This window comes from Ictalurus punctatus, chromosome 2 (assembly GCF_001660625.3).
Source record: "Ictalurus punctatus breed USDA103 chromosome 2, Coco_2.0, whole genome shotgun sequence".
NCBI lineage: Eukaryota > Metazoa > Chordata > Actinopteri > Siluriformes > Ictaluridae > Ictalurus > Ictalurus punctatus.
In genome coordinates this window covers 21,128,024-21,153,273 of record NC_030417.2, presented here as the reverse complement: position 1 = coordinate 21,153,273, position 25,250 = coordinate 21,128,024, and the positions used below count along the sequence as shown (strand labels likewise).

General features: G+C 40.9%; 1 protein-coding gene across 1 annotated transcript in view; it reads left to right on the top strand.

The window, feature by feature from the left end:
- Positions 1-7,129, top strand: part of LOC108276319 (protein phosphatase 1 regulatory subunit 29) — a 72,019-nt gene extending 64,890 nt beyond the window's left edge. The window contains exon 2 of the mRNA XM_053673848.1: positions 1,732-7,129. Within this exon, the coding sequence (XP_053529823.1) occupies positions 1,865-4,672 (2,808 nt within the window). The 5' untranslated portion in view covers positions 1,732-1,864 and the 3' untranslated portion in view covers positions 4,673-7,129. The remainder of the gene's footprint in view (positions 1-1,731) is intronic.
- The last annotated feature ends 18,121 nt before the right edge of the window (positions 7,130-25,250 follow it).

Genomic DNA, 25,250 nt, shown 5'->3' with positions numbered 1-25,250 from the left:
ACTTTTATGTCATGGCTGTAATCATTAAAGTCAGCTCATCAGGTTTCTGTTCCTTCTGGACAATAAGATGTGAAGCTGATTATTAATCTGACCTTCATATACACTTTTATATAAAACATGTATGTCTTTTTATATTACACTAAATCACACGCTCACACACACACACACACACACACACACACACACACACTGGATTGGACTGGATGTATATAAAGACACAGCGGAGGAGGAAATTAATTCAAAACAGGCACTTCTTGTTCATTTTTACATTATTTAAGTCCATCAAGGCTCAGAATGAATGAGTTTGAGAAGTTCATCATAACTAATGAAGCAATAACGTTAAATAGACAGCAATCGATTGTGATCCACACTCTCAGCAGGATCATGCTCTCAGATCAGATCACACGTTCAGTTTAAAGAGGTACCTCGAAAGTGTTTGATTTGTAACATCATGATGATGATGATGAGGTGAGATGAAATATGTCTCCAGTTTGGGAACAAAAAGACACTTATGCAAAATTTATATCAGAAAGATGGGTTACTGGTTTAGGTATTTATATGAAAATGTGTTTCTGATATAAAACGCTTTTTGAAAGTTATTGGAGTAAATATTTTAAAATCTCTCTTTGCTTCTTGTTCTGCATTTCGGTCAGTCTTTCTAAACACACACACATTCTGCCTGTCTCTTTGGGATGCACCTCACCATGTTTCTGAACCCCGGCCCTAATTAAAGCTCCTTTTTTGTCCTCACTATGTGGAACACCAAACCAGTTCACATCTCCTGTGGCCTTAAAGAGATAGAGAGAAAGAGAGAGAGAGGGAGGAAGAACCTCCAGCACAGACATCAAAACCCAGAGATCTGAGAGAACTTCACATAGTCCCAAAACTTACATTATAACACATAATTTACTGTTTGTTTTTGTATGTAGTGTTTAAATGTCTATACATTTAGCACCAATATTAACCCAGGGCACTGAGGAGAACTAAACGAGCCTTGAGTTTGGACTTACCAGCTTTTGTTCTGAGGAAAATAGAATTCGGCATTTCGGGAACATTTTTAATCTCTTGATTAATGGATAATTCCAGTCGATTCTCACCGCACGCAGACTGAACGAGGTCTGCGGGATGGAATCAGGGCTGTATTTGACAGAGGAAATGACCTTGTTCCATCTGGTGATTAATGATGTGTGTCGTGTGAAAGTCCTCCTGAGTTCTGGATCATGGTGGGAAACAGGTGGCACAGAAAGAAGGATGAGCCCCATTTAGCAAACACCTTGTCTGACTTACCTGCCAAACACATCCAGATATAATTAGGGCAAATGAAAGATAAACGGGGAGATAGCATGGCCTGAGTAATTTAATTCTTTGGGGGGAAAATAGGAGATTATAACAACAGACATGTCCTCAACAAGTCCTCAATGCTGGTATTATCAATGAACGTTAATCACATTCAGAATGATAAAGTACTACTCCGAGCTAACAGAGTGATCAGTAGGAAGCAGGTATGAGTGAAGTGACTAGCATTATGTAGTAAAGTGCTACTCCATATTTATGAGATGCATTATGGTGCCATTCTACAGCGAGCACAATGCAATTTTCATTTTTATAAATAAATAAGCAGCTGTGATATTTTAAAAATTCAAGTTGTTGTCTGGACTCGAGTATGATGAATACTGCCTTTCTACTTTTTTTTATTATTTACACCCTTGTTCTTTTCTTTTCTCTCTACAGGTTCTTTTGTGAAGCACTTTCCAAGCCAGGATCTGAATATCCCATGAGGATACGATGTGGCAGCCTAATGAGAGTCAGTACTGCAATCCTACTGCAAATCAGATAATATGGCGAATGTGTTAGAGCCCATGGCATGCCAACGGCAGTGACTGTACAGAACGAGTGCCTACTTCTTCCTGCCTGCTTTTCGGTCCAAAGACTCTCCACTTCTTTTTTCCACAAATCTCTCCTCACCATGAAGATGAAGACATACACCCCGTCCTCTCCCAGCATTGTTCTCCTGCTCTTTCCTTCTCTTCTCCTGCTATTTTCAGCACCAGACCTCGTCTGTGGTGATTGCTGGCTCATCGAAGGGGATAAGGGCTACGTATGGTTGGCCATCTGCAGTCAGAACCAGCCGCCATATGAGACAATCCCACAGCACATCAACAACACCGTGCATGATTTACGGCTCAATGAGAATAAGCTCAAGGCTGTGTTCTTCTCCTCATTGAGCCGCTTCACAAACCTGACAGACCTCAACCTGACCAAGAACGAGATCTCCTACATTGAGGATGGTGCCTTCGCTGGCCAGGCTAACCTCCAGGTGCTGCAGCTGGGCTACAACAAACTGACCAATCTGACGGAGGGCATGCTGCGAGGCCTGGGACGCATACAGTGCCTCTTCCTGCAGCACAATCTCATTGAGGTCATTGCCACAAATGCCTTCTGGGAATGCCCCAGCCTCAGCAGTCTGGACCTGTCCTCTAACAAGCTGGCTCGATTAGACTCGTCCACGTTCAGAGTGTTGGGAAAGCTGATGGTGTGTGAGTTGGCAGGGAACCCTTTTCATTGTGGCTGTGATCTCTACACTTTCCTCGTTTGGCTGGAGGCTTTCAACAATGTCACACACACCTATGATCGACTACAGTGCGAGACTCCACGGGAGCTTTTCGGCTACCCATTGCTAAGTCCCGTTGGAGGACCTGGTCGAAGTGCTCTCAACATCCTTGCCTCCATGTGCAGAGATGGAGTTTTTATTCCAGGGATGACTTCATTGCCACCAGATTTGGATTCCTCAGGCATGGGGCCTGATATGTTTGATCGTATTGGACCGTACCATCAGCCCACAACCTCATCCTCCTCTGAGAACACATTTAGCCCTAGTATCGCACTTCAGCATGTGTCTCTTTCTTCAGCGTCCTTGCTCGTGCAGATACCACGGCCCTACAGCAAGATGTATATCTTAGTACAGTACAATCAGAGCTTTGTTTCTGATGTGATGAACCTGAAAAACAAGAAGGAGTTGATTACGCTAAACAAGCTCATACCAAACACCAACTATACTTTTTGTGTGGCCTCCATACGCAACTCCCAGCGTTTTAACCACACATGTCTTCACTTTTCCACTCGGACTCCCACTACAGATGACTTGCTGCCCACCCCGTCCACTACCACACATTACATTATGACCATTGTGGGCTGCTTGTTTGGGATGCTGATTATTCTAGGTCTGGTGTATTACTGTTTGAGGAGGCGTCGAAGGCAAGAAGAGAAAGAGAAATCAATTTGTGTGAAAAAGACCATCCTAGAGATGCGGTATGGAGCTGAGGTTGCAGCTGCAGCTGCCAATGATCCAACAGCAGTGCATAAGCTCCATGAGCAGGCCCACCATCAGCATCACCATGGCAAGCTTCCCATGTCCTCCTCAAGCTCAGGCATGCTTGGTCATGGCCCTGGTAATACCAGTTCCTCACGTCTCTCCACTATTCCTCAAGTAGAGAAGCTGGCCACGGCCTTCTCTGAGGCCATGGCAAACAAAGGCAACTACATGGATGTTAGGACTTCAGGAGCCGGAGATGAGAGAGGGCGAGATGGAGTAAGGCAGGCTGTTAGAGCAGAAGACCTAATGGAGGAAGATGGAAGTGACCTGGGAGATGACTCAGATGATGATGATGGTCGAGGGTCAGCATCAGAGATCTCTACTATTGCAATGGAAGTTGATAAAGTTAACCAGATCATTAATAACTGCATTGATGCGCTTAAACTCGACTCTGTAGCAGCTGCAGTGTCCTCTGCTGCCACATCAAGTGGAAATCCCACTTCACCACCACCTAGTAGTACCTCTTCCATAACCAGGGGGCTAATTCCACTCTCACCTAGTATCAGTGAGGCCTGTCAGGTCCTGCCCTCCCCCAAAATACCTCCTCCACCTCCTCTGCCTCTAACAGCTCCTCTTTCTGAAAGACCAGGGATTACAGGAGGAGGTTTCATGTCACCTCCATATCGCCCTCCACCACCAGCCACGGCAGTGAGACCTATTCAACGACAGATGAGTGCCGATGCAGCTGTGATCGTCAGCTCTTCTAAGAAACATTGTGGCCCTGCTGGTGGAAAAGCTAGGGTGTATAGCCTGGATGTTCCAGAACCACGCAGTCCTGATCCCTGTCAGTATCCTGAGAAGGGTAGCCCAGCCCGGTGTGGGGAACCTCTGGATAGGCTTCCCTTGGTTGGTGGTGGTGGTGTAAGCTGTAACATGGATGGCGTCACTATGGATGGCGTGAGCCTTCAGCAGCACCTGGAGGTACATCCAGACTTCCACTGTGCAGAGCATCGTCACTCGGTCCCTGCCCTCTACTATGAGGGCTCCCATGACTCCCCTGCACAAAGAGCCTCTTTCCTCAAACCCCTATCACGTGCCAAGAGAGACGCTGCTTCTTATTCTCAGCTCTCACCCCAGCAACATAACTACTCGGGGTACTCGTCCAGTCCAGAGTACTCCACCGAGAGCACACTGAGAATCTGGGAGCGCTTCCGTCCGTATCGAAAGGGTCCACGTGAGGAGTCCTGTTACATAACAGCTGGAAATGCACTACGCAAGAAGGTCCAGTTCGCAAAGGGGGAGGACCTACATGACATCCTGGACTATTGGAAGGGTGTGTCAGCACAGCAAAAGCTGTGAGCTTTGAAGCAGTGGAGATCTAAAGCACTGGCTTCTGCAGTACCTTAATCGTTTCAAGATCCTCTGCGGCGATGTAGCCAGAAGGATGGCTAGTGTGTACAAAGCAAGGTTGAGTATGTCAGAGTCTGAGGACAAGTTTTACAGGATGAGTCATCAGAGAACTGGAGAGAGGGAGAGAGTGAGATTCACAATACAGCCCACGTCTGTAGTAGCATTAATTTAAATCTAATTTTAGACTCGTAAGCTGAGGCCAACTCGTGTTTGTTGAAGTTGTTCCATAGGGCATATAATTTGTTATAAAATAATTGTGTTTGCCCTGCATTCATCTGTGAATCTATTGTTTATACCGATGGCGAGACCTCTGTATCCTGAGTTCTCATTCAGCCTCAGAAACCCTGTGCATGTGATTCACTGCCACTGCATTCATTTCTGAATTAACCATGTGTGTGTTCAGAGGCTGCGCTGATTTTTGTATAAAGCTGCCAAAACCAGACTTTTTCATCTCTGTTCCAGAGCTGCCAGATTTCCATTTCAATAGGATCTCAAAAAAAAAGAAAGATAAGAAAGGAGAAGTACAGAATATGAAAAATAAACCAGTACAAACACCCAAGAGATCTTCAGCAGTGTCAGGATCTTTTGCCAGCTGCATGAACACGATGATATTTAAATAAAAGAAATGTCAGTCAAATTCAGGCCAGGACTATTACAAAAGCGTTGGACAGGTGTGCTAGCTGGGAGAGAAAAACAGTCCCGGTTTGTATTAAATACACATGCAAAACCCCACAAGAAATCCCCAATATACTTTCAAACTATAAATGACAACTTTAATTCTCTAACTCCACCTCTAGCCCCTTTATTTTCAGCCATTATTTAATTAAAGTCCAGTTTGATTAGGTTAATTAATCAGCAATTAACCAAAGCTGTTTGGTGTAGTGCGTGGGAGTGAACAGTCAAGACTTCTAATTTGATTAAAAAGGATCACACTGTCCTTCCCATTCTCTACGCTCATTTAACCTACAACATCATGGATCAATAAGCCAAAAAATGAGATTAGTGACACAGAGGGATTAATATACTGTATGTGTATCAACAGCACTACAGAAGTGTATGAGAAGCATTTAATCCACTGAAACGCTTCATCCTGAGAGATTGGACCCTTAAAGAGTTTGTCATATAACATCCTGGACATCCTGGATAATGATAATTATAATGATAATAAAATATATGATAGATATGATAGATAGATAAATCCTTCCACTACTGCATAGTGTTAAATGGATAGGTCATTTAAGAGACGTACGATGATATCCGTAATAATCGTAAGGTGTTTATGTTCTCAGTATCCACTCTCCTGTTATTAACAGGATCCATCATCAGACAGCTTCTGAAGTCATAAACCTTCAAACTTCATCACTGTTTATCTAAAGATTCTTTTATGTATTGTATTTTTTACATTCATTTGGTGTTGCACCATTGCAGCATGAGATCTTACACCGAATTCAGACGGGAAAACAGGAGCGTTATCCATAAATCTAACACCGAAATGTACAAGTGTTAAAGAAACATGGGGAATGAGCAGCTGTAATTACAAAACAGCTCCGTTAAAGCATTTCAACATGACACGAGTGTTCAAGGCCATGAAATAAATCGATTAATCCGTGACCACACATAATAAAAATAACCACGTCTCCTCAGTGGTTCAGTAGAAGTGTGTGATTGGAGAGCATCTTTTTGAAGCTAAAGCTTCAAACACATGCACGTTGAAAATCATTATAGACAATAAAGGAAGTGTATCTGTTGTGGGATACGCACGCATCCAGTGTGAATTGTGCTTTTAGTGTAAATACAGTACAGTTGTTGGAATCTAAACACAACTAATTATCTCTCACTCTCTCTTCCTGGAGTTTAACAGTCGATGGTGTGGGATTTAGGATTCAGAGCTGCTTGTTCCTAAACGTGACATGTTTACAAACGCGTGTCCGTATAAAAGTTCACACCTGAAGGATGAGCGAACATCATGGATATGGAGAGGCCTGTATCTGAGACTAAGGAGGGAATTACAACACCCCCCCCCAAAAAAAAAACACCCCAGTGAAAATGGAGAAGCAACCAAGATAACCCCATCCACTGTCCATCAGCCATGGGAGCGAATGGAGGAGGAGGAGGAACTGTTACCGGAGGCTTACTGTGACAAACTTCCTGCTCAGTTTAATTACTGCTTTATTTCTATTTCTACACAGAAATGAACTACAGTCAGTCCACATTCACACATGACTGTAACGTTTGATAGATCCATTTATTTTTTGCCTCTTTTTCCTTTTCACTGAGCAAACAGTCATTCCTGTAAAAATCTCTGATGATAATTTGATCATCAAAAAAAAAAATTCCCCATACATTGTTTTAGGATGATTTTTATTATAATAAGATAATTATTCATAAAGATGTATATTGATTGCTTGTTTTGGTTGTGAGATGTTTGTCAGTGCTCTCCTGCTCAAGGCCGTTTAAAATTTTCTCATTAAAACATGATAGACATAACGCCCAGGCCAGACTAACACATTAAGTGGCATTTTCTCTGCAGACTTCTTCATTAACGCAGATGAATAATCCTCGCAGTTCTCTCTCGGATCGTCTGCTATAGTTTTATAGATTTCTGCAGCGTGTTGTTTTCACTCATCTCTGGCTTTTCTGTCTGAATTATATGCCATGTTTTGACCTGAGAGGAGTCCGAGTGTTTACCTGGGAATGTTCATAGTGGATAATTACTCGATCCGGTCAAATGTCAACAGTTTGTTTTCTGCTCTGTAACACTGAGATGATAATTACACGCTCGAGGCTCGGCTCATTTTCCCCAAACAGCACCGACCTTACTCGCTGGTCAGAGTCAAAGCAAACAGTCGCACAATTACAGCTGGTTTTGTGCTAAAGAATAAATGAATTTCTCACAGTTAGGATAAAAGCAGAATAATTACACGCACGTTTATGGTTAGCAAGCTGTTGTGGTAATGTTTGTCAGTAAATTGGTACGAATTTCATGTTTATGTTTATCAAATTTCTACACCAACATGCATGTACGCATTTAATTTAACCATCACTCATTCCTGTGTGTGTAATGATGTTTGATGGTGAGATGATATGAGGAGGTTTGTGTGCTATATATACTGAAGTGTGAGGAATTGAATAATGTTATTGTCCCAAAGTTATCGAGTCTCGAGAAACAATATTATTTTTGTCAAGCTGCAATCAGAAAATTTGACACTTTATTGGATGAATGTGCTAAAAGACACGAATGAAAATTCCTTTATGTGCAATCAACACACTTACATCACTAACTATTACAGCAACAAGCCATGACTGACCTTAAAAAGAACATTTTATTTTAAGTTATTTGGCAGCTTTTGGTTTTAAGCCAACATATTTAAGTGGTGTATTTGTAAAAGTAAGTATAAGTAAAAAACGTGATGCAGAAACACAATCCCAAGACATGTGTATAGTTTTATACACAGCGTATACATTTTTAACAGATTTTTAGCATCAATAAGCTGAATTCCTTGAGAATCGGCATTCTGGGTAAAGTCTGCTTGGAGGTGAAAGTAAACATAAACACTCAGGCAAAAAAAAAAAAAAACACAATAAAAATCAGTAGCCTGACACCAAAATATGAAATGAGTTGATTTTGAAGAACCAAATGATTTAAAAAATATCTCAATTTGGTTTGCTTGCTAATGAGCGTAATCTTTTCTTAAATATGATTTATAATATTGTCCATTATCAGGAGCAACATGCTAAAAGGACTAAAACGCTATAATTAACATTTATTGGCTCCAGATCAGATTTAGCTAATTCTTAATGCTTTAAATGGGATTATTTTGGATTTTAATACAAGTAAGCACAACAGCACCACTGACAGGTTGTAAAATAAACACAGAATGGCATGAGTAAGCGAGAAGTGAGGCTGGGGCTGATTTCTTTCTCACCCAGACTGTAGGCCCTATTTACACTAGTGCATTTTTAAAAGATCCTCGTCCACACTGGCATTTCCGCTGTGATTCAGGAACAATCTCCGTCCACACAACACGACCGAATACGCATGTCGCATGACCATTCATGTACACTGGGCATGCGCATATAAGTGTAAACAGGAAGTTGGTTGCTAGTCACCAACAGGCACAACAAACCGGCGTTCCGTGTAGGGCTTACGGCGCTTGAAATGAGATTTGTTGCCGATTGCTCTAATCATAGCTTGCCTCTTGCGCATGTCGCTAGCTGCAGTATTATAAAATACAGAATTTAACTACACAATGGCTGCTAAGAATGACAAAGCCAGCAAACCTTGCGTTTCAGTCTCTGTGGTGTTGTGTGTATGATCAAGGTAGCATAATGGTCATGTGGTAGGGGCTTCACAAATCAGGGAAGGATACGCAATGATCCAGGCGGCGAATGTGGGCAAAGCCACGCCTTCGTTTTCAAAAGTCTTCATTTTGGAAAAATTAAGTTTCAGTTTTCAAGGGTCGAAAACGCCGGAGTAGTGTAGTTGACAGGCTTAACCGTAGCAAAAGTTATGCGTTTTAAAAACGAAAACACACTAGTATAAACAGGGCCTGTAGATTCACGTCACGAAGTCAGACACGCATTACAGACCTGAGACAGTTCAAATTTTGTACTGACGAAAGCTCCTCACAATTTAAAGTGTGTGTGTGTGTGTGTGTGTGTGTGTGTGTGTGTGTGTGTGTGTGTGTGTGTGTGTGTTTGTGTGTACTCAACACTAATAATTTCATTAGTTTTAGTTATTTTAGTTGCATTTTAGTTCTTAAAGTATTTGATGAGTCAGTTCTGTGGGAATCGTCTGTAAGATCCAACACATGAGCACAGTGACAGTAATCACTGTAATATTCCATAAAGCAGAGAGTGGATTAATCTTCCACAGCAGTTTATAACACTTTATAAGCTCCTTATCCATGTCAGTGTATAAAAGAAGATGGGCCTGGAGAGAGGAAAGCCCTGGAGAGAGTCTGAGAAACTGAGAAACACACTTCATTCACATTCCACCTTTAATTCAATTAAAATGAATTGGAGTTAACATTAAAAAACAAAGTTATTTGCTTCATCATGTGTTCCTGAGCTAAGCGATGCTGCTATTCACACAAAACTGCTTATTTTTTAGACGGATGAGGATAATTAGAGGCTGTGTCTCAGGACGGACTGTTAATGACTTCACTGCCACTAAACTGAAGACTGAACGCTGAACTTTGGAGCTTTAACGTGTCAATTTGCTCATTGTTCAAATTCAAAAGCCGAGTACTGAGGAGTTTCCTGAAACTGGGATAAAATTGGGATTCTTTTATAGAGGTTTAGACTCCTTTCTCTTTCTCTCACTCTCTCTCTCTGTCCTCCTCATCGAAGCACTAAAGAAAAGTGTCCCTCTGGCTGAGGGCCATATTTCCCTCTGACTATCTGTTTACAGCGAGCTTCTCAGTTTCTCATCAGATGTGTGGGTGTGTTGGAGGATGTGGTGGGAAAGTAAAGCGGGACAGAACACAGGACGGATAAATGGAGTCGTTTTGAGACAGAGGCGAGAATGAACAGGCCAATCAGCACACGGCTCCGGCTCTCAGCACTCAAGAGCTTTGATAGCCTAATTGAGGCGTAAATCTTTTTTATCAAGCTGAGAGAGAGAGAGAGTTTATGAAGTGAAGTGGAATGGAGAGGTGGTTAGAAAGACTGAAGATGGAACACTGAAAACACTTTGGCACCAAGAGGAGGAGTGAAGTAAAACAGATTAAACACCGAAGAGAGAGGAAGAGAGATGATAAATAACCTGATACGAGCTGAAGGCATGAGGACGTGTGAATAAAAATCATGTACAGACTTGCTCAGGTGTTAAAATTCCAGAGAGAGAGAGAGCGATAGAGAGAGAAAGACCACCACCAGCGTACTGTACAGAATCCGAACCATAGACCGCAGCGCAAATTAAATTCAGTTCCATCTAAGCAGCTCGACTAACCCCAGCTTCACACCACGCCATCACTAATCCCCCTCACTTCCCTCTCCATTAACCACTTCTCAATTAACTCCATCGCAAGCCGAGTGAATTTGCTGTGATCTCACGCTTGCTGCTATTGTATGGCGTGGCATTCATCGCCTTTGCGCTGAGAGAGATATTGAGCTGAGTTCTCGACTCTATCACATCTCTCAAAGCCTGAAGAATAGACGAGGACTTATTCACTCTCAGTTTCTCCTCACATGCGGATTGAGCGATTGATCCATGTCTCTCAGATGTTTGAGAACATCATCGACCCCCGAATGTCCTCCAGTCAGAGCTAATAACCTTTAGGACTTTTTAACACCACTTTGAATTTAATTGAACACCTAATTTGTAGTAATAATACACAAAACACACACACACAAACACAAAACACAAACCCACGCACACAAACCCACGCACACACACACTTACTCCAGACGCTTTCGTTTGTGCACCCTTATCACAGAATGAAGTGTTGTTTGGTTTCACAGAGATTCTTTTATCAACACACCAGTTCAATAGTCTATGTTAAGATACTAAAATGAACAAGTTAATACTTATTTCAACTTTGTGACAACCCCCCCCCCCCCCCGAACTCCCCCCCTCCTCTGAATGTGCTATACAGTAATTCTATAATATGTCCACTATTTACCTTTATAACCTTCAACCTCAATCACTTTTTTTTTTTTTTTTTTTTTTTTTACATTTTGGAATTCTGTTTGGAAATAATTAGTCAAATCGAGGTGTATTTAATATTGATCACCCAATGCAATACAAACCTTAATTCCTCAGTTATGTTGTTTATCCCTTTACTGCATGGTGTTGCCATATGGCACCAATTCTCCAAAATCTCCAATTTTTGTGATGGGTAATAATACAAAACTACTACCTTCCTATGTAACTAGAAAAAGGGGGCTTTAACTTTGACATAACATCCAAAATGCCATGTCACATGACCAGGATGTGCTATTTGCATTGCCTTTTCTGCAATCACATACCATGGTAAAAGTCATCATCGGAGCACTCTCACAATTAGTTTAATTTCGATATTTAGGCAAAACTACTTAAAGGAAAATGTTTAAACACTTTTACATGCTTACTAGGTGGCAAAACAAACCTCATACAATTTACCAACTACCCTACTACTTGAACTAATTCAAGTAATAAAAAATTGGATGTAAATGTAATTATTCATGCAGTAGAGGGTTAAAAATAGATTAAGTGGCATAAGAAAGATAAAGAACAAAGACAGATTAAGAAACTTAAAGTAATACATCCATGTAAACTCAAACTTATTAAGACTTTTTCAGGACCTGTAGACACTACATTACATTTGTATCATTTAGCAGACACCCTTATCCAGAGTCACTTACATTTATATATCTGAACTGTTGAGGGTTCAGGGCCTTGCTCAAGGGCCCAACAGTGAGAGCTTGGCAGTGCTGGGGTTTGAACTCATGACCTTCCAATCAATCACTCAACAGCTTAACCACTGAGCAACCACTGCCCATTACTACGCTACACTTCACTACATCGCACCTCGTGCTGATTCTCACACTTACATAAATATGCATGTGAAGAATATAACTTTTAACTTCACTAACAGATTGAAAATGTATAAACACCAGATGTCTGGACGGTGCAGATAGAAAGTGACGTACAGGAAAGTGTTTTTGAAGAGAAAGTTACGGAAAGTTTCTACATGTCAACTGGTCCCCGCAGTAGAAGCGTATTCCTGAGGAAGCATACTCGTGTGGAGGATTAACACCTCACACTGGCACATTCACAGCCAGCCAGCTTCCATCAGTGGGTGTGTGTGGAGGCGGTGTTTTCAGGAGGCCGTATTTCCATCTTTTTTATATAATGCTTTCTTGTTTTATGTCTGGAAAATATTTCTCCTGATGTTGCGCACGATGGAGCTCAAGAGCGTGAAGAAGAACGCGGACCTGTAAATAATGTACTGAACGTTGTGTTCTTGTGTCGCGCCGTGTGTTTGTTCTTCATCGTCGTGTTCACAGATTCAGTTCTCTTGAGCAGGAGAGCATATATTTGAGCTTCACCTCAGGCTCAGGAATCAAACGATAACCTTGTCTACGTTCTCTGTGTTTTCCCTGAAATTTTTTTTCTCAGACATTTTATTTGTTATTCCAAAGAACGCAACAAGTAAATAACAGACAATGAGCTAGATCTGTGAATTTTGTATTCTGTAAAAAAAAAAAAAAAAAAAAAAATCTGTAATGGGTGTTTTTTACTGAGCTCGAATTCTAGGTGTCATTTTTGTGGTTTTGTTCGGGGTCAGGGGGTCAGGGGTCACCAGGGTTAAGGGTTATTACGATGTTGTATAAGTGATGTGGACGGCTTCAACGAGCTGCTCCACTTCTTTTATTTTCCACAGGTTTGAGATTAGTGAACAAACAACAACAAAAAAACAAAAACAAGCAAAACAAAAAAAGTTATATTTGCATGACTTGCTGTATTTTCCAAGAGAAGAATTAAATCATTGTGTATACTGAATGGATGTGTGTTGAAAACAAAACAATTAGGAACTGAAATATTCGTCAGAACTTAATCTAAGTTTGAAGGTTTAGGTTTAGATTTGTTTTTATATCTCTGACGTGTACTGATCAACTCAATCCAACTCTATTCTCCTGTCTTACATTCATCATTAATCCTCACTGAAAGAGGTTTGAGGGAAAATCCCTTCAGGTGATGCTGTGGAAAAGCTTTTGGAGTCCAGCAGGAACGCGGTACTGCTTTTATTTGTAAAGTGTCGGATATTAGATTCTCCTGGAAAATATTCCCTGAGGATCAATAACTTCTTTTTTCTGCCGTATTGTGCCAAAGCGACATGTTCATCAGTTCACTGTAATCACTGCATTTCCTTTCATACACACACACACACACACACACACACACACACATACCGTTTTAACAGAGTTAACAGTTATTTTCATCCATTTCAAATGTCAGCACCTTCAGTCTTGGCTCCTGATCAATACATCAGTGTGTGTGGCACGTCCACCACATTAACCTTGAAGCTAACCTCACACACACACACACACACACACACACACACACACACACACACACACACACACACACACACACACACACACACACACACACACACACACACACACACACACACACACACACACACACACACACACACACACACACAGCTCATCAGGCTGCGTGTCAGTATTCCAAGCACATTAAGACATTTGAGAACACGTTTGAGAAGATCTGTGAGCTGAATTCATGGAAAAGTTCTATCTCCAGGAGGTTCTCTGGTCCTGGGTTCTGTGGTTCTGCAGAGTCAATCAATTGGTTTGAGTCAATCAAGCGAACAAGTGAGAAGATATGCTAAATGCTAAAACGCCCCAAGGCAACTGAAAACTATTGAAGAGTTTCTTTTCAGGATGAGAGTGGCGAGAACATGTGTGTTTTTCATCAACAGAACTCATATATATATATATTTTTTAAAAAAGGGAACAGAATTGGACCAAACACTTCTATTACAGAACCTGAACCATTTCATTCACTAAATGAACACAACAGCTTGTTGGTGTTTATCACTGTGTGACCTCCAGATGACATCCTGGGAAGCTTTATTATTTATCCCTTACATTTACAGCATTTGCACTTATCCAGAGTGATATACATTTATCTCATTTATACATCTTAGCAGCTGAGGGTTAAGGGCCTTGCCCAAGGACCCCATAATGGCAGCGCTGGGATTTGAACTCATAACCTTCTGAGCAATAGACCAATCTCTTAACCACTGAGCTACCACTGCTTTTTTTTTTATATATATATACATTACATATACATTTTGTTTGCAAACCAGTAAACGATTGAATAAGCAGTGTCAGAACTCTCCATGAGACATTCCTTATGCAGAATGTTCAGCCTGAACGTTCAGACTAATGATGTAATTTATATTCCATATTTACATTTAAAAACGTTTATTTATATTCCAGATTTGGGCTCATCCGGGATTTGAACCCGGGACCCTCTCACACTCTAAGCGAGAATCATACTCCTTATCCTTCATCTCATAAAGAACATGAAACATATTAAAGGGTACATAATTAAACTTTAAGGGCCATAATAGTAAAATAATAACACTCACGTTCCCAGTCACGGGTCGTTACACTTCAGTTCTATTTCCCCAAAGATTTAATGACCGGTTTATAAAACCTGACTGAGAGTTATTTAAATAAAACATTTATAATTCCTGTATCTGAGAGGAAACGCATGTTCCTCAGCATGCAGCTCTCCATCCCACTCACATGCCATTTACACACCAGGACAATAAATCTGTGTTTTTTATATAAATGTGCCAAGAACAGATCCTTAATAACAACTTTCTTTTATTTTCATACCTTTAACGATGTGCCGCAATTTATCCTGAAAGTGTGAACCAAAGCTTTTCCATGGCAACACATGGAACCGTTCCAATCGTATGAAGTCGTTTGTATTGAATCCGCGGTGACGTTATTGCAAGAGCCAACGTTCCACATGAAAGCTGACAGAACTGAAAGTGACTCCTGGCAGTTCTAATGAGGCTCATTAACGCTTTATTCTTTCAGATCGACTCTGTACATTTTATTTCCTTCTTTTTTCTTTAAATTGCAGTGATTCTCAGAAAGAACTCTACGGGTTTGATGAGAGAACCAAACTTTCTGACTTTACTTCCATACCGTATATCTTTTACTGTCACTAACATTTTTCCCTCACAACTTCTGTACAAAAGATCTATTTCTATATTTGCAATAAATTTCTAATTAAAAGAGACTCGACTGATGTGAAGATCTGAATTTTTGGCTGAATTTCTTTCTGTGTGCAGGGTTTGTATTTGCTGGAGATTTAGTTAATAAGTGCTTGTTGTGCCGTATGGAGGTCTGGGGAGTCATTTGGATTGCACAGTAATCATTGTTAAACACCTCGTGTACATTAGAAACTCATCCAACTCTATAAGACACGAGAGACTTCGCTCATGAGTCATTTGGATTTCGGGAAATGTTTACTCAATTACAAATTTCAGATAAACACTTTCATGCAGAGGCGACACCAACCACGACCTGCAAAATACAAATGTAATGTAAAATATAAACTATTATATTCTGTTTATTTCAGTTTAGGTTTAGATTTATTTATAAATATCACTGCATGAATTTAAACCAATATCTCTAATAAATATCAGTTTAAATAACAAATAAATGCAATACAATTTGTACCATTCAAATACATATACACATTATCATAAGAACAAATAAAGATCATAAAATAACACAAAATGATACACTATATGGCCAAAAGTATGTGGACACCTGAACACCACACCCATATGAGCTTGTAGGACATCCCATTCCAAACCCAGAGCATTAATATGGTGTTATTCCCCCTTTGCTGTTATAATAAGCTCCACTCTTCTGGGAAGGCTTTCCACTAGATTTTGGGGCATGGCTGTGGGGATTTTTGCTCATTCAGCTACAAGAACATTAGTGAGGTTGAGATCAGGCACTGATGTTGGGTGAGGAGGTCCCAGTTCCAGTTCATCCCAAAGGTGTTGAGTGGGGCTGAGGTCATGGCACTCGAGTTCTTCCACCTTTTTCCAAACTTAACACACCATGTCTTCATAGAGCTCACTTTGTGCACGGGGCATTGTCATGCTGGAACTGAAAGGTTTTTCATGGAACTGCTGGCACAAAGAGGGATGCGTATGATTGTTTAAAATGTGTTTGTACACTGTAGCATTAACATTAACATTAATATTCTCCTTCAGTGGAACTGAGGAGCCTAAACTCTGAGAAACAGCCCCAGACTATTATCCCTCCTCCCCCACATTCTGTGTTCTGTTACATAATGTTCTCCTGATGTCCACCAAACCCAGATTCTGCCATCAGACTGCCAGATAGTGAAGCGTGACTCATCACTCCAGAGTCGACGTTTTTGCTGCTCCAGAGTCCAGCGTCGGTGCTTTACATCACTCCAACCCACACTCGGCATTGTGCACAATGATCGTAGGTGATCTTGTGTGCAGCTGTTCGGCCATGAAACCCATTTCATGAAGCTCCGGATGCACAGTTCTTGTGCTAATGTTGCTTCCAGAGGCAGTTTGGAGCTCTGTAGGGAGAGATGAAGCAGGGCATGGATGACTTTCATGCTCTTCAGCACTCTGTGTCCTGCTCTGTGAGGTTGCATGATCTAACACTTTGTCATTGCTCCTAGATGCTTTTTGTGCTATTTCACAGTAATAGCACTTATAGGTGAATGGGGCAGATATAGCAGGGCAGAAATTTTACACACTGCCTTGTGGTAAAGAAGCCGTCTGGTGCAGTGCCATGTTTAAAGTCACTGAAGTCTTCAGTATGAATTCTACTGCCAGTGTGGAGATTGCAGAGGATTGCAAGGGTTTTTTTGTGGGAAATGAATTCTAATTTGCAGACCACTCTCTCAATATTTCTGGGATTTTTGAGTAAATATTAGGAGAGAGGTGATAAAAGTTTCAGAGGAAAAATATTTTCTGCAATTATCTGTAATTGTGTCATTAACCTTTTTCTTTTCCTTTTCCTTTTCCTTTCATCGGGGCCACTGAAAAGAATTAATCTACTGACGTGTGTTTATTAAATCCAGAACACAGCTAAAGCATTTATAAAGAGGAAATAATGAGGGCCTTAAATAGAACTGTGAGGTCCTCCAAACCGAGAAGGTCTGCAATTAGAGAGACAGTTCTCAGGACTCTGAGAATGGCAGAACCTCACTGAGAGGAAGACTGAGATTGTGAATCAGAATACTGAAGGGAATAATCAGAAGGTTTTATATGAGGGACAGAGTAATGTGAAATTGAAGGCACCTTCAGGAGCGTACACACTCACACACTCTCGGTGGTTTCGTATCGTAGACTCCACTACTGCAGGTGGCGCTATGACAATTTCCACAACTACACTATGAAGAACTATTTACAGAGAAACAGAAAGGTGAGTGTTAAATAAAGCGAGGATGAGGATAGTGAGTTACAGTAGCACACTAGTGAAGCCTATGTGATGTGTAGAATGAATCGGTTTCATTCTCCAAAATGCGGTGAGTGTTAAATAAAGCGAGGATGAGGATAGTGAGTTACAGTAGCACACTAGTGAAGCCTATGTGATGTGTAGAATGAATCGGTTTGTTTATGCCTCGTTTGCAATGGCCGATCGTTCATCTGCGGAGTTCACTGAGCTGCCATGTGCACAACACACTGAGCAAAGCCTACAGTCACATCATGTTGCTGGTGGAAAGAGAACAGTGCCTGCGTATGAAGTTCTGTTTACATCCTGCATCCTCAACAAGAAGAGGAACTGATCCAGGTACTGTCACTTCTTTTTTGTAAGTAGAGAACCTTTACAAAAATGAGGTGAGGAGAGCAGGAAGTGAGGAGAGCAGGAAGTGAGGAGAGCAGGAAGTGAGGAGAACAGGAAGTGAGGAGAACAGGAAGTGAGGAGAACCCTCTGGTGATGATGAGGAGTGTGAGAGCCTCGGCATGATCCTGGCACTGAAACTGAACTCTTGTGTGGGAACTACGAGTGAGCCAAGAGTCCAGAGAGGTGTGTGTGTGTGTGTGTGTGTGTGTGTACTCTGTGTTCTGAATCAACATGAACTGTTCAGCCATGTTTGAGCTGTTTACTGTGTAATTAAATGTCTGTTGATGAGGTTTTCACTGCAAACAAAAAAATTGCCAGAAAAATTAACAGAGCCCCCAAAACAAACAAACAAACAAACAAACAAACAAACAAATTAATAAATAAATAGCCCAAAGGTAAAGCAGCATCACTCTCACTGTACACACCGTTATAGAAATGTGTTTGTTTTGTACTTTTATCATGAGCATGAAAATGTCTTCACTCTGTTGTGAAGTGGCATCACTTCTGCATCATTTCATTTTGTTTATTCACCTCTCTAACACACACACACACACCCATACACACACATACACAAAATGCTGTATGAGAAATCCCACTCTGAGTTTGAAATAATAATAATAACAATAACAATAACAATAATAATAATAATAATAATAATAATAATAATAATAATGTTACAGTGACTGCTCACCTGCGACATCAGCAACAGCACCACAGAGTGCAAACAGCAGAATAAACACTGTGTGTGTGTGAGCGTGTGTGTGTTAGAGAGGTGAATAAACAAAATGAAATGATGCAGAAAGCTGGGTCTTGTCGGTGCAGCAGTGTGTGTAATGTGAACTGATTTCTCTCAGCAGGACCTGATTTATAAACTGAGAAAACATGCAAAAATCAGAAGATTTACTCAGCTGCCTGTCAATATTTATATCCATCAGAGTCAAAATGTCATTTATTCTCATGTACGTTCATTTATTCTCATCACACACTGTGCTTTATGTGAGATGGAATGGTATGGAATCTGCTCAGGGTGATGAGATTCAGTGGATGATCATGAATCAATAAACTGACAACACAGAGGAACTGTAGGAGCTAACACACACCACCACCATCATCATCATCATCAGGGTTAATATCGATGCATTAAACAGAGTAAACAGTCATTAACCAAAGTGCAGTGTACACACACACACACACACACACACACACACACACACACACACACACACACACACTGAATGCTCACTGAAGCCCAATTAAAATGAAATGACAATTTAAAATGCTGTTAAAGAATCAGAGCAGGACGGAACGATGGAGGAAGTTAATTAGGAGTTGAGGAGGAGGACAGGTTGAGGAGCTCGGGGGTGAAAAGTCATCATCAGGGGGTCAGGAGAAGACCAGATGCTCCGGTATATCCTGCCAGACGGCCGCGACGTGAAGATGTCTCGGCTCAGCTCAGGTGGATGTATGTGTTTCTCCTGTTGTGCTTTATTTTTAAGAACAGAAGTGAAGATGTCGTGACACCCTAGAATAATTCCATCACATAAACGCTGTAAGAGAACCATATTAGCCGCAGTTAGCTAGCTGCTGTAATTAGCTATGAACAAGGTTTTCTCTCTCTAATGCAAAAATCACACACGTGATCAGGTGAGTAATATGTGATCAAATCAGTATGCGATGCCCTGAAACTGCACATGTGAACTCAAGTAAACACGTCTAACGTAATGATAAATAAAAACACAGGTCCTACATGCGAAATATGAATGAACCTTGTGTAAAAGAAAATTAGTCATTTGTTTAATCAGTCATGTACGAATAAACATTTCATGTGAAAATAAACAACAATAAAAGCATATGAAAACGGTTGAAACGGGAACATGACATGTCGAAAACAAACAGGTCTCCGTAAGAGCTGTAAAATCCTTCCAGAAACGAGCCACTCGGGACATGAACACTGACAGGACGAGGCTAAAACACAGGACTACACTACAAATGGCTGAGATCCGTCTCCTTTCACAGGAACACAGTTTCACTCACACACGCGCGCACACACACACACACACACACACACACACACACACACACACACACACACACACACACACACACACACACACGTATCGTCTGTGTGAAGCTGAGACAATGCTGTGAAGATCACAAATATTCTGCTAGAATTTACTCGGATAAGCTCGCTGTGATAAAGTCCTGAAAGTTTATCCAGCTAACAGATGCATCGCATCACTCCGTCTACAGGTGACAGAACACTAAACTCCACTCAGAACAACTACAGTGATAAATGATTATTCTGCATTCACATGGCTGACATTTCAGTGCCAAGCAGCGTTCAAATAGAAGCAGGAAAAACACGATAAACGGTTGGTCCTGTTTCTCACTACAGCAGCTCTTAGTCAAAGAAAGAAAGGGACATGTTTGATAGATGTTTGGGAGCGGTTAAATGTGGAGAAATAAGGGTAATATAATGGGTCCTCATTTGGTCCGGTTTATAACGTTCGCTGGCGGATATTCCGAGGACGTCAGAGGATATCAAATCATAACACTACTGAATGTGCTCATTGCAGCGAAAGTCCCCTAAGCGTCCAGAATGGCCACTGGACGTCCTGTGAACGTCCCCTTGAACGTCCGCGGGACATCCTGGGGACCTTTTTTTGTGTCAGCTGGGATGTTATTTTTCAGAATTTGAATTTAGCTTTATAGTGTTTTTCCTGGTCGCATGACCTGTTCCCTCACCTCACCTCACCTGCTAATGTCAGTAATAAAGGCCTGCACACTGCATTTTTCTTTAAACAAGCATTTTTTTCTTGTTGTTGTAGTGAAGTTTCTACAGAACGTGTGTTTGTGGTTAGTAAAGTGTGGTTAGTGTGCAGTAAAGCCAGTGCGACTGTTCCTCATTATGAGAACCTGCTGTGTTAAACACCACTGTGCCAACATGTAATTTCCTCAATACAGCGCTTCGTCTCACACGCAGCTTTACAGCGACTCGGATATATTCTCTCACTTATAAAGAGATTAGAGCTCATTTAAGACTCATTCCTTCCCTCATTTCTCTCTTTCACCGCCCGTGGCTTTTACACATTCATGTGCTGGTTTAGTGGCGTATACGTCTAATGGAGAACCCATATTCTCTCTCTCTCTCTCTCTCACACACATCCATCTTTATGAGCAGTACTTCATATTCACCTCATTACTGACTCTACAACGTGATGGTGACTTTTCCTGCCCTGATCCTCTCTCTCTCGCTTTCCTCTGAAAACAGTTCAGTGGTTCTCCGTGTTCTACAGCATCAGCATATAAATCTTTCATTTCCAGAGAAAGAAAAACCATCAGAATGACTCTGAAGAACAAGTCCAAAGCTATGTGTCATTTAATAAAGTGAATCCATTTTACTACCAGGATTGCGTCTGTTTGCTCTGTAGGACATCTAGAACAAGCCACTGCATTTAATTATTCATGATAGGGAAGTATGACATGGTTCGTGTCCACACTGACGAGAGGAAAGGTGAATTATCAGAAACTCAAGCTCTCAGTGTAGAGTATAAAACAAACACAATAAGAAACAGAATGTGGAAACACCAACGTGGACATGGTGTTACACTGAACCACTGATTAATTGGGCTGTTACTATAGAAACAATAACATGTTAGAACAAGCGAATTAATATAAACCTGCACTACTGCCAGTAATGAATCATCATGGTGGATTCAGATAATCAGATAATCTATATTATCAGTTCAGATAATCTATATTAAATAAACAACTAACTATCTAACAAACAAACACAGGCAGAGTAAAAGGACCGAGGCGGCCAGACCAAGTGCAAGCTACAAACATAACAATAATGCTCTGGGGCTAGGGAGGAAAAAAAACACAGAGCTTATATGGGGTAATTAATCAGGGGAACACTGAACAGGTGTGCACAAAAACAGGAAGTAATTACAGACAACTGAAGAAGACATTCAGACATTCGAGTGAGAGTGCCATCTCATGGTTGGGGAGAATTGTCCATGATGAATGTGACATAGTCAGAGCTGCTGTTACAGTAGTTTAATCAACACCTTCTAACCAATCAGAATCCAGAGCTCACAGTAAACTGTTAAATTGACACAAATATCTAGCACACAAGTTCATGAATCAGAACTAATGAATTTGTACATGTATGTAATGAACGGTTGCATGCATGCTCTTCGAGAAAACAGTGTATGACTCTCCGGTGTACAGTGTGTGAGCTGACAGAACCCACATTCCAGAACACGACCTGGGTTTTCGATCTCACTATGAACAGTGATCTGAAGAACATACAGAACGTGAGCTTGGGGAGAACTGCTGAGTCATTCGCTCCATAACGCTGTGCTGTAGATCATTACAGCTCACACAGGAGCTGCACTAACACATTGCTAACATCTCCACACCGAGTCCCACATCCATCCCAGATCTGTTTAATGAACTAGAACAAAAAAATCTAATTCACATCTCTCCACAAAGGTAAAAAACTACATCTGCATTTCGGAACTGGTTTATGATCGCTCATGCTCCCAGTAGAATTTTTCCTTTTAGTAAGCCTTCAGAAGGATGTCAGTGCTACTGATGGTGCTATTGTCTAAAGACAGATTGATCTTCATCTTCAGTATCTATAAGAACACACACATGATCTGTACACGCTCTCAGCTGACATTTTGTTCTCCAGAAACTGCATGAACTCCTGCTCTCATTTAGTCTGCTATTAACCTGAGATTAAATTCTCAAACAGCTGCATCAATTTTCAAGACTTTAATGTTAGTCAGCATTAGGAGACAGTGATTTATATATTTAAACATGAGATGTTGAAATGCAAATGTATTGAAATATAAAGCATTATAAGACAGAGAAAACGCAGTACCTGGTGTGTAAACAGATGATTCAGCATATTTACATTTCATCTGAGAGTTTATAACACCGATAAATCACCTGTGATGAAGCTGGTTTTATTCACATGTCACATTTCCACCAGTTTCAGAGTGAAATCTTTACATAATCAGATGTGGGCGTTTACTAAGACACAGAGTGAAAATAATAACCACCGTGTAGGATTGTATACTATATTGAGTTTTACTTCAATATTCAAGAACATAGTTTATTCTCCAAACTCAAACCCTTTAGCTCTAAACACAGCACAGAGATACAGGATAAACACTACCATTTCCCTTTATCTCTCTGGTTGATCAAGAACTTTCATAATTTTGTTTTCTGTTAAGTAAGAAAATGTTTTATTCACAGCTTTCATGCTGTTTGTTTATTCAATTCAATTCAATTTTATTTGTATAGTGCTTTTTACAACGGTCATTGTCTCAAAGTAGCTTTACAGAAACATATAAACACAGGATACAGATTTTAAGTGTGTGGATTTATCCCTATTGAGCGAGCCGGTGGCGAGAGTGGCAAGGAAAAACTCCCTAAGATGTTAAGAGGAAGAAACCTTGAGAGGAATCAGACTCAGAAGGGAACCCATCCTCATCTGCGTAACAACAGATAGTGTGAAAGTAAAGGAAATTCATTATGGTTTTATATGACATCTGTTTGTTGAACTAGTCCACTGTTCAAAGTAGACCTGAGTGAAAAACTGCATGTGGTAATTGCAGTCCCAGGGGCATAGTAGCAACCCTAGTCCCAGCAACCACAGTGAGAATGTCCATGTGTAATTGGAGTAGATGAGAGCTCCACCCAGAGGTAGAGCATCCGAACGGATCAGGCAGGTCGGAGAGCACAAAGGATCAGGATCACTAGCATCTCCATAAAATCATGTGTGGCTCGACAGAAGGATAGAGGGAGAGATTGTTAGGTAAGACTGTGCTGTATCAGTAAGATGAAGCTGAAGACGGAATGAGACACAGAGACAATCTGTAAGAGAGAGGATATGTTTATAGTTGAAATGTGGACTTTACTCCTGACCTGGTTCTCGCTTCAGTTCCCTGTCCTTCCTCCAGGCCTATTCTCATCCACTCTTCTGTTCCTCAGGATGAAATCACCTGTGTGCATCTTTGATCAGCTTTTAGGAGTCGATTACGAGCTCAGACTGAGAGTGATACAAATGGAGAGAGAGCGTGCGAGAGAGAGAAATGGAGACAGAGAGACTGTAATAAAACACTTTAATAAACCACTGTCTTGCTTTCTCTCTCTTTGTCTCTCTCGCTGTCTCTCTCTATCTCTCTCTCAGTAAGCCACTCCAATGATTATTTCCAGTACGGATCTCTCAGCAAAGGGAACAATGATGATTATTTACAGATGAGATCATGAAGGACGCTGTTATTACTGTCCATCATGTCTATATTTGAGCATTAATCACGTCTCTAAGCCAGGACTTTACATTGCTGTAAAAATCGTCTTCACTGATCCGAGTGTGAACAAACCTGCAATCCCACCATCACTAACTGACCTGCTGAGATGAGCTCTGTTTTAAATAGGAGCCATGATTATTTTACATGAAGTATGAGAATGAGTGAGAGATCACCAAAATACAACCAGCTGATGATGGAACACTAACATTACCACTTTAATATCAAACATGTTCTGGTTCACATGTTTACATCAACAACAGAAATGAGGGATAAAATTAATGAGAGTAATAATATTGACACCATTAATGACAACAAAAACATTAGTGACATTTCCACTCCTGAAAAGCCGACGCAGGCAGTGGTGGCTCAGTGGTTAAAGGCTCTGGGTTACTGATCAGACAGTCAGGAGTTCAAGCCACAACATTGCCAAGCTATCACTGTTGGACCCTCGGGCAAGGCCTTAAGCTCAGTTGTATAAATGAGATAAATGTAAATCACTCTGGATCAGGGCTTCTGCCAAAAAGCCGTAAATGTAATGCTATAAGTGTGTAATGAAATCAGTGGTGCTTTGGAGCCTCAGAGCCGGAACACAATTAAGTGAATGAAGACCACCACAGAGGGAAATGCATCACCTGATATAGAGTTTAGTAGGAAGTGAGGATCACACAATCACAGAATCCACCATCACATCATCATGGAATCCCTTAATCACAGAGTCCATCATCACAGTGAATAAACTAAACCCTGAGCTGGACTGTGATGAGGAGGTGAGTCTCAACAGTGCTGACGTGTGGAACTAAAAGAAAATCTTCAAATAT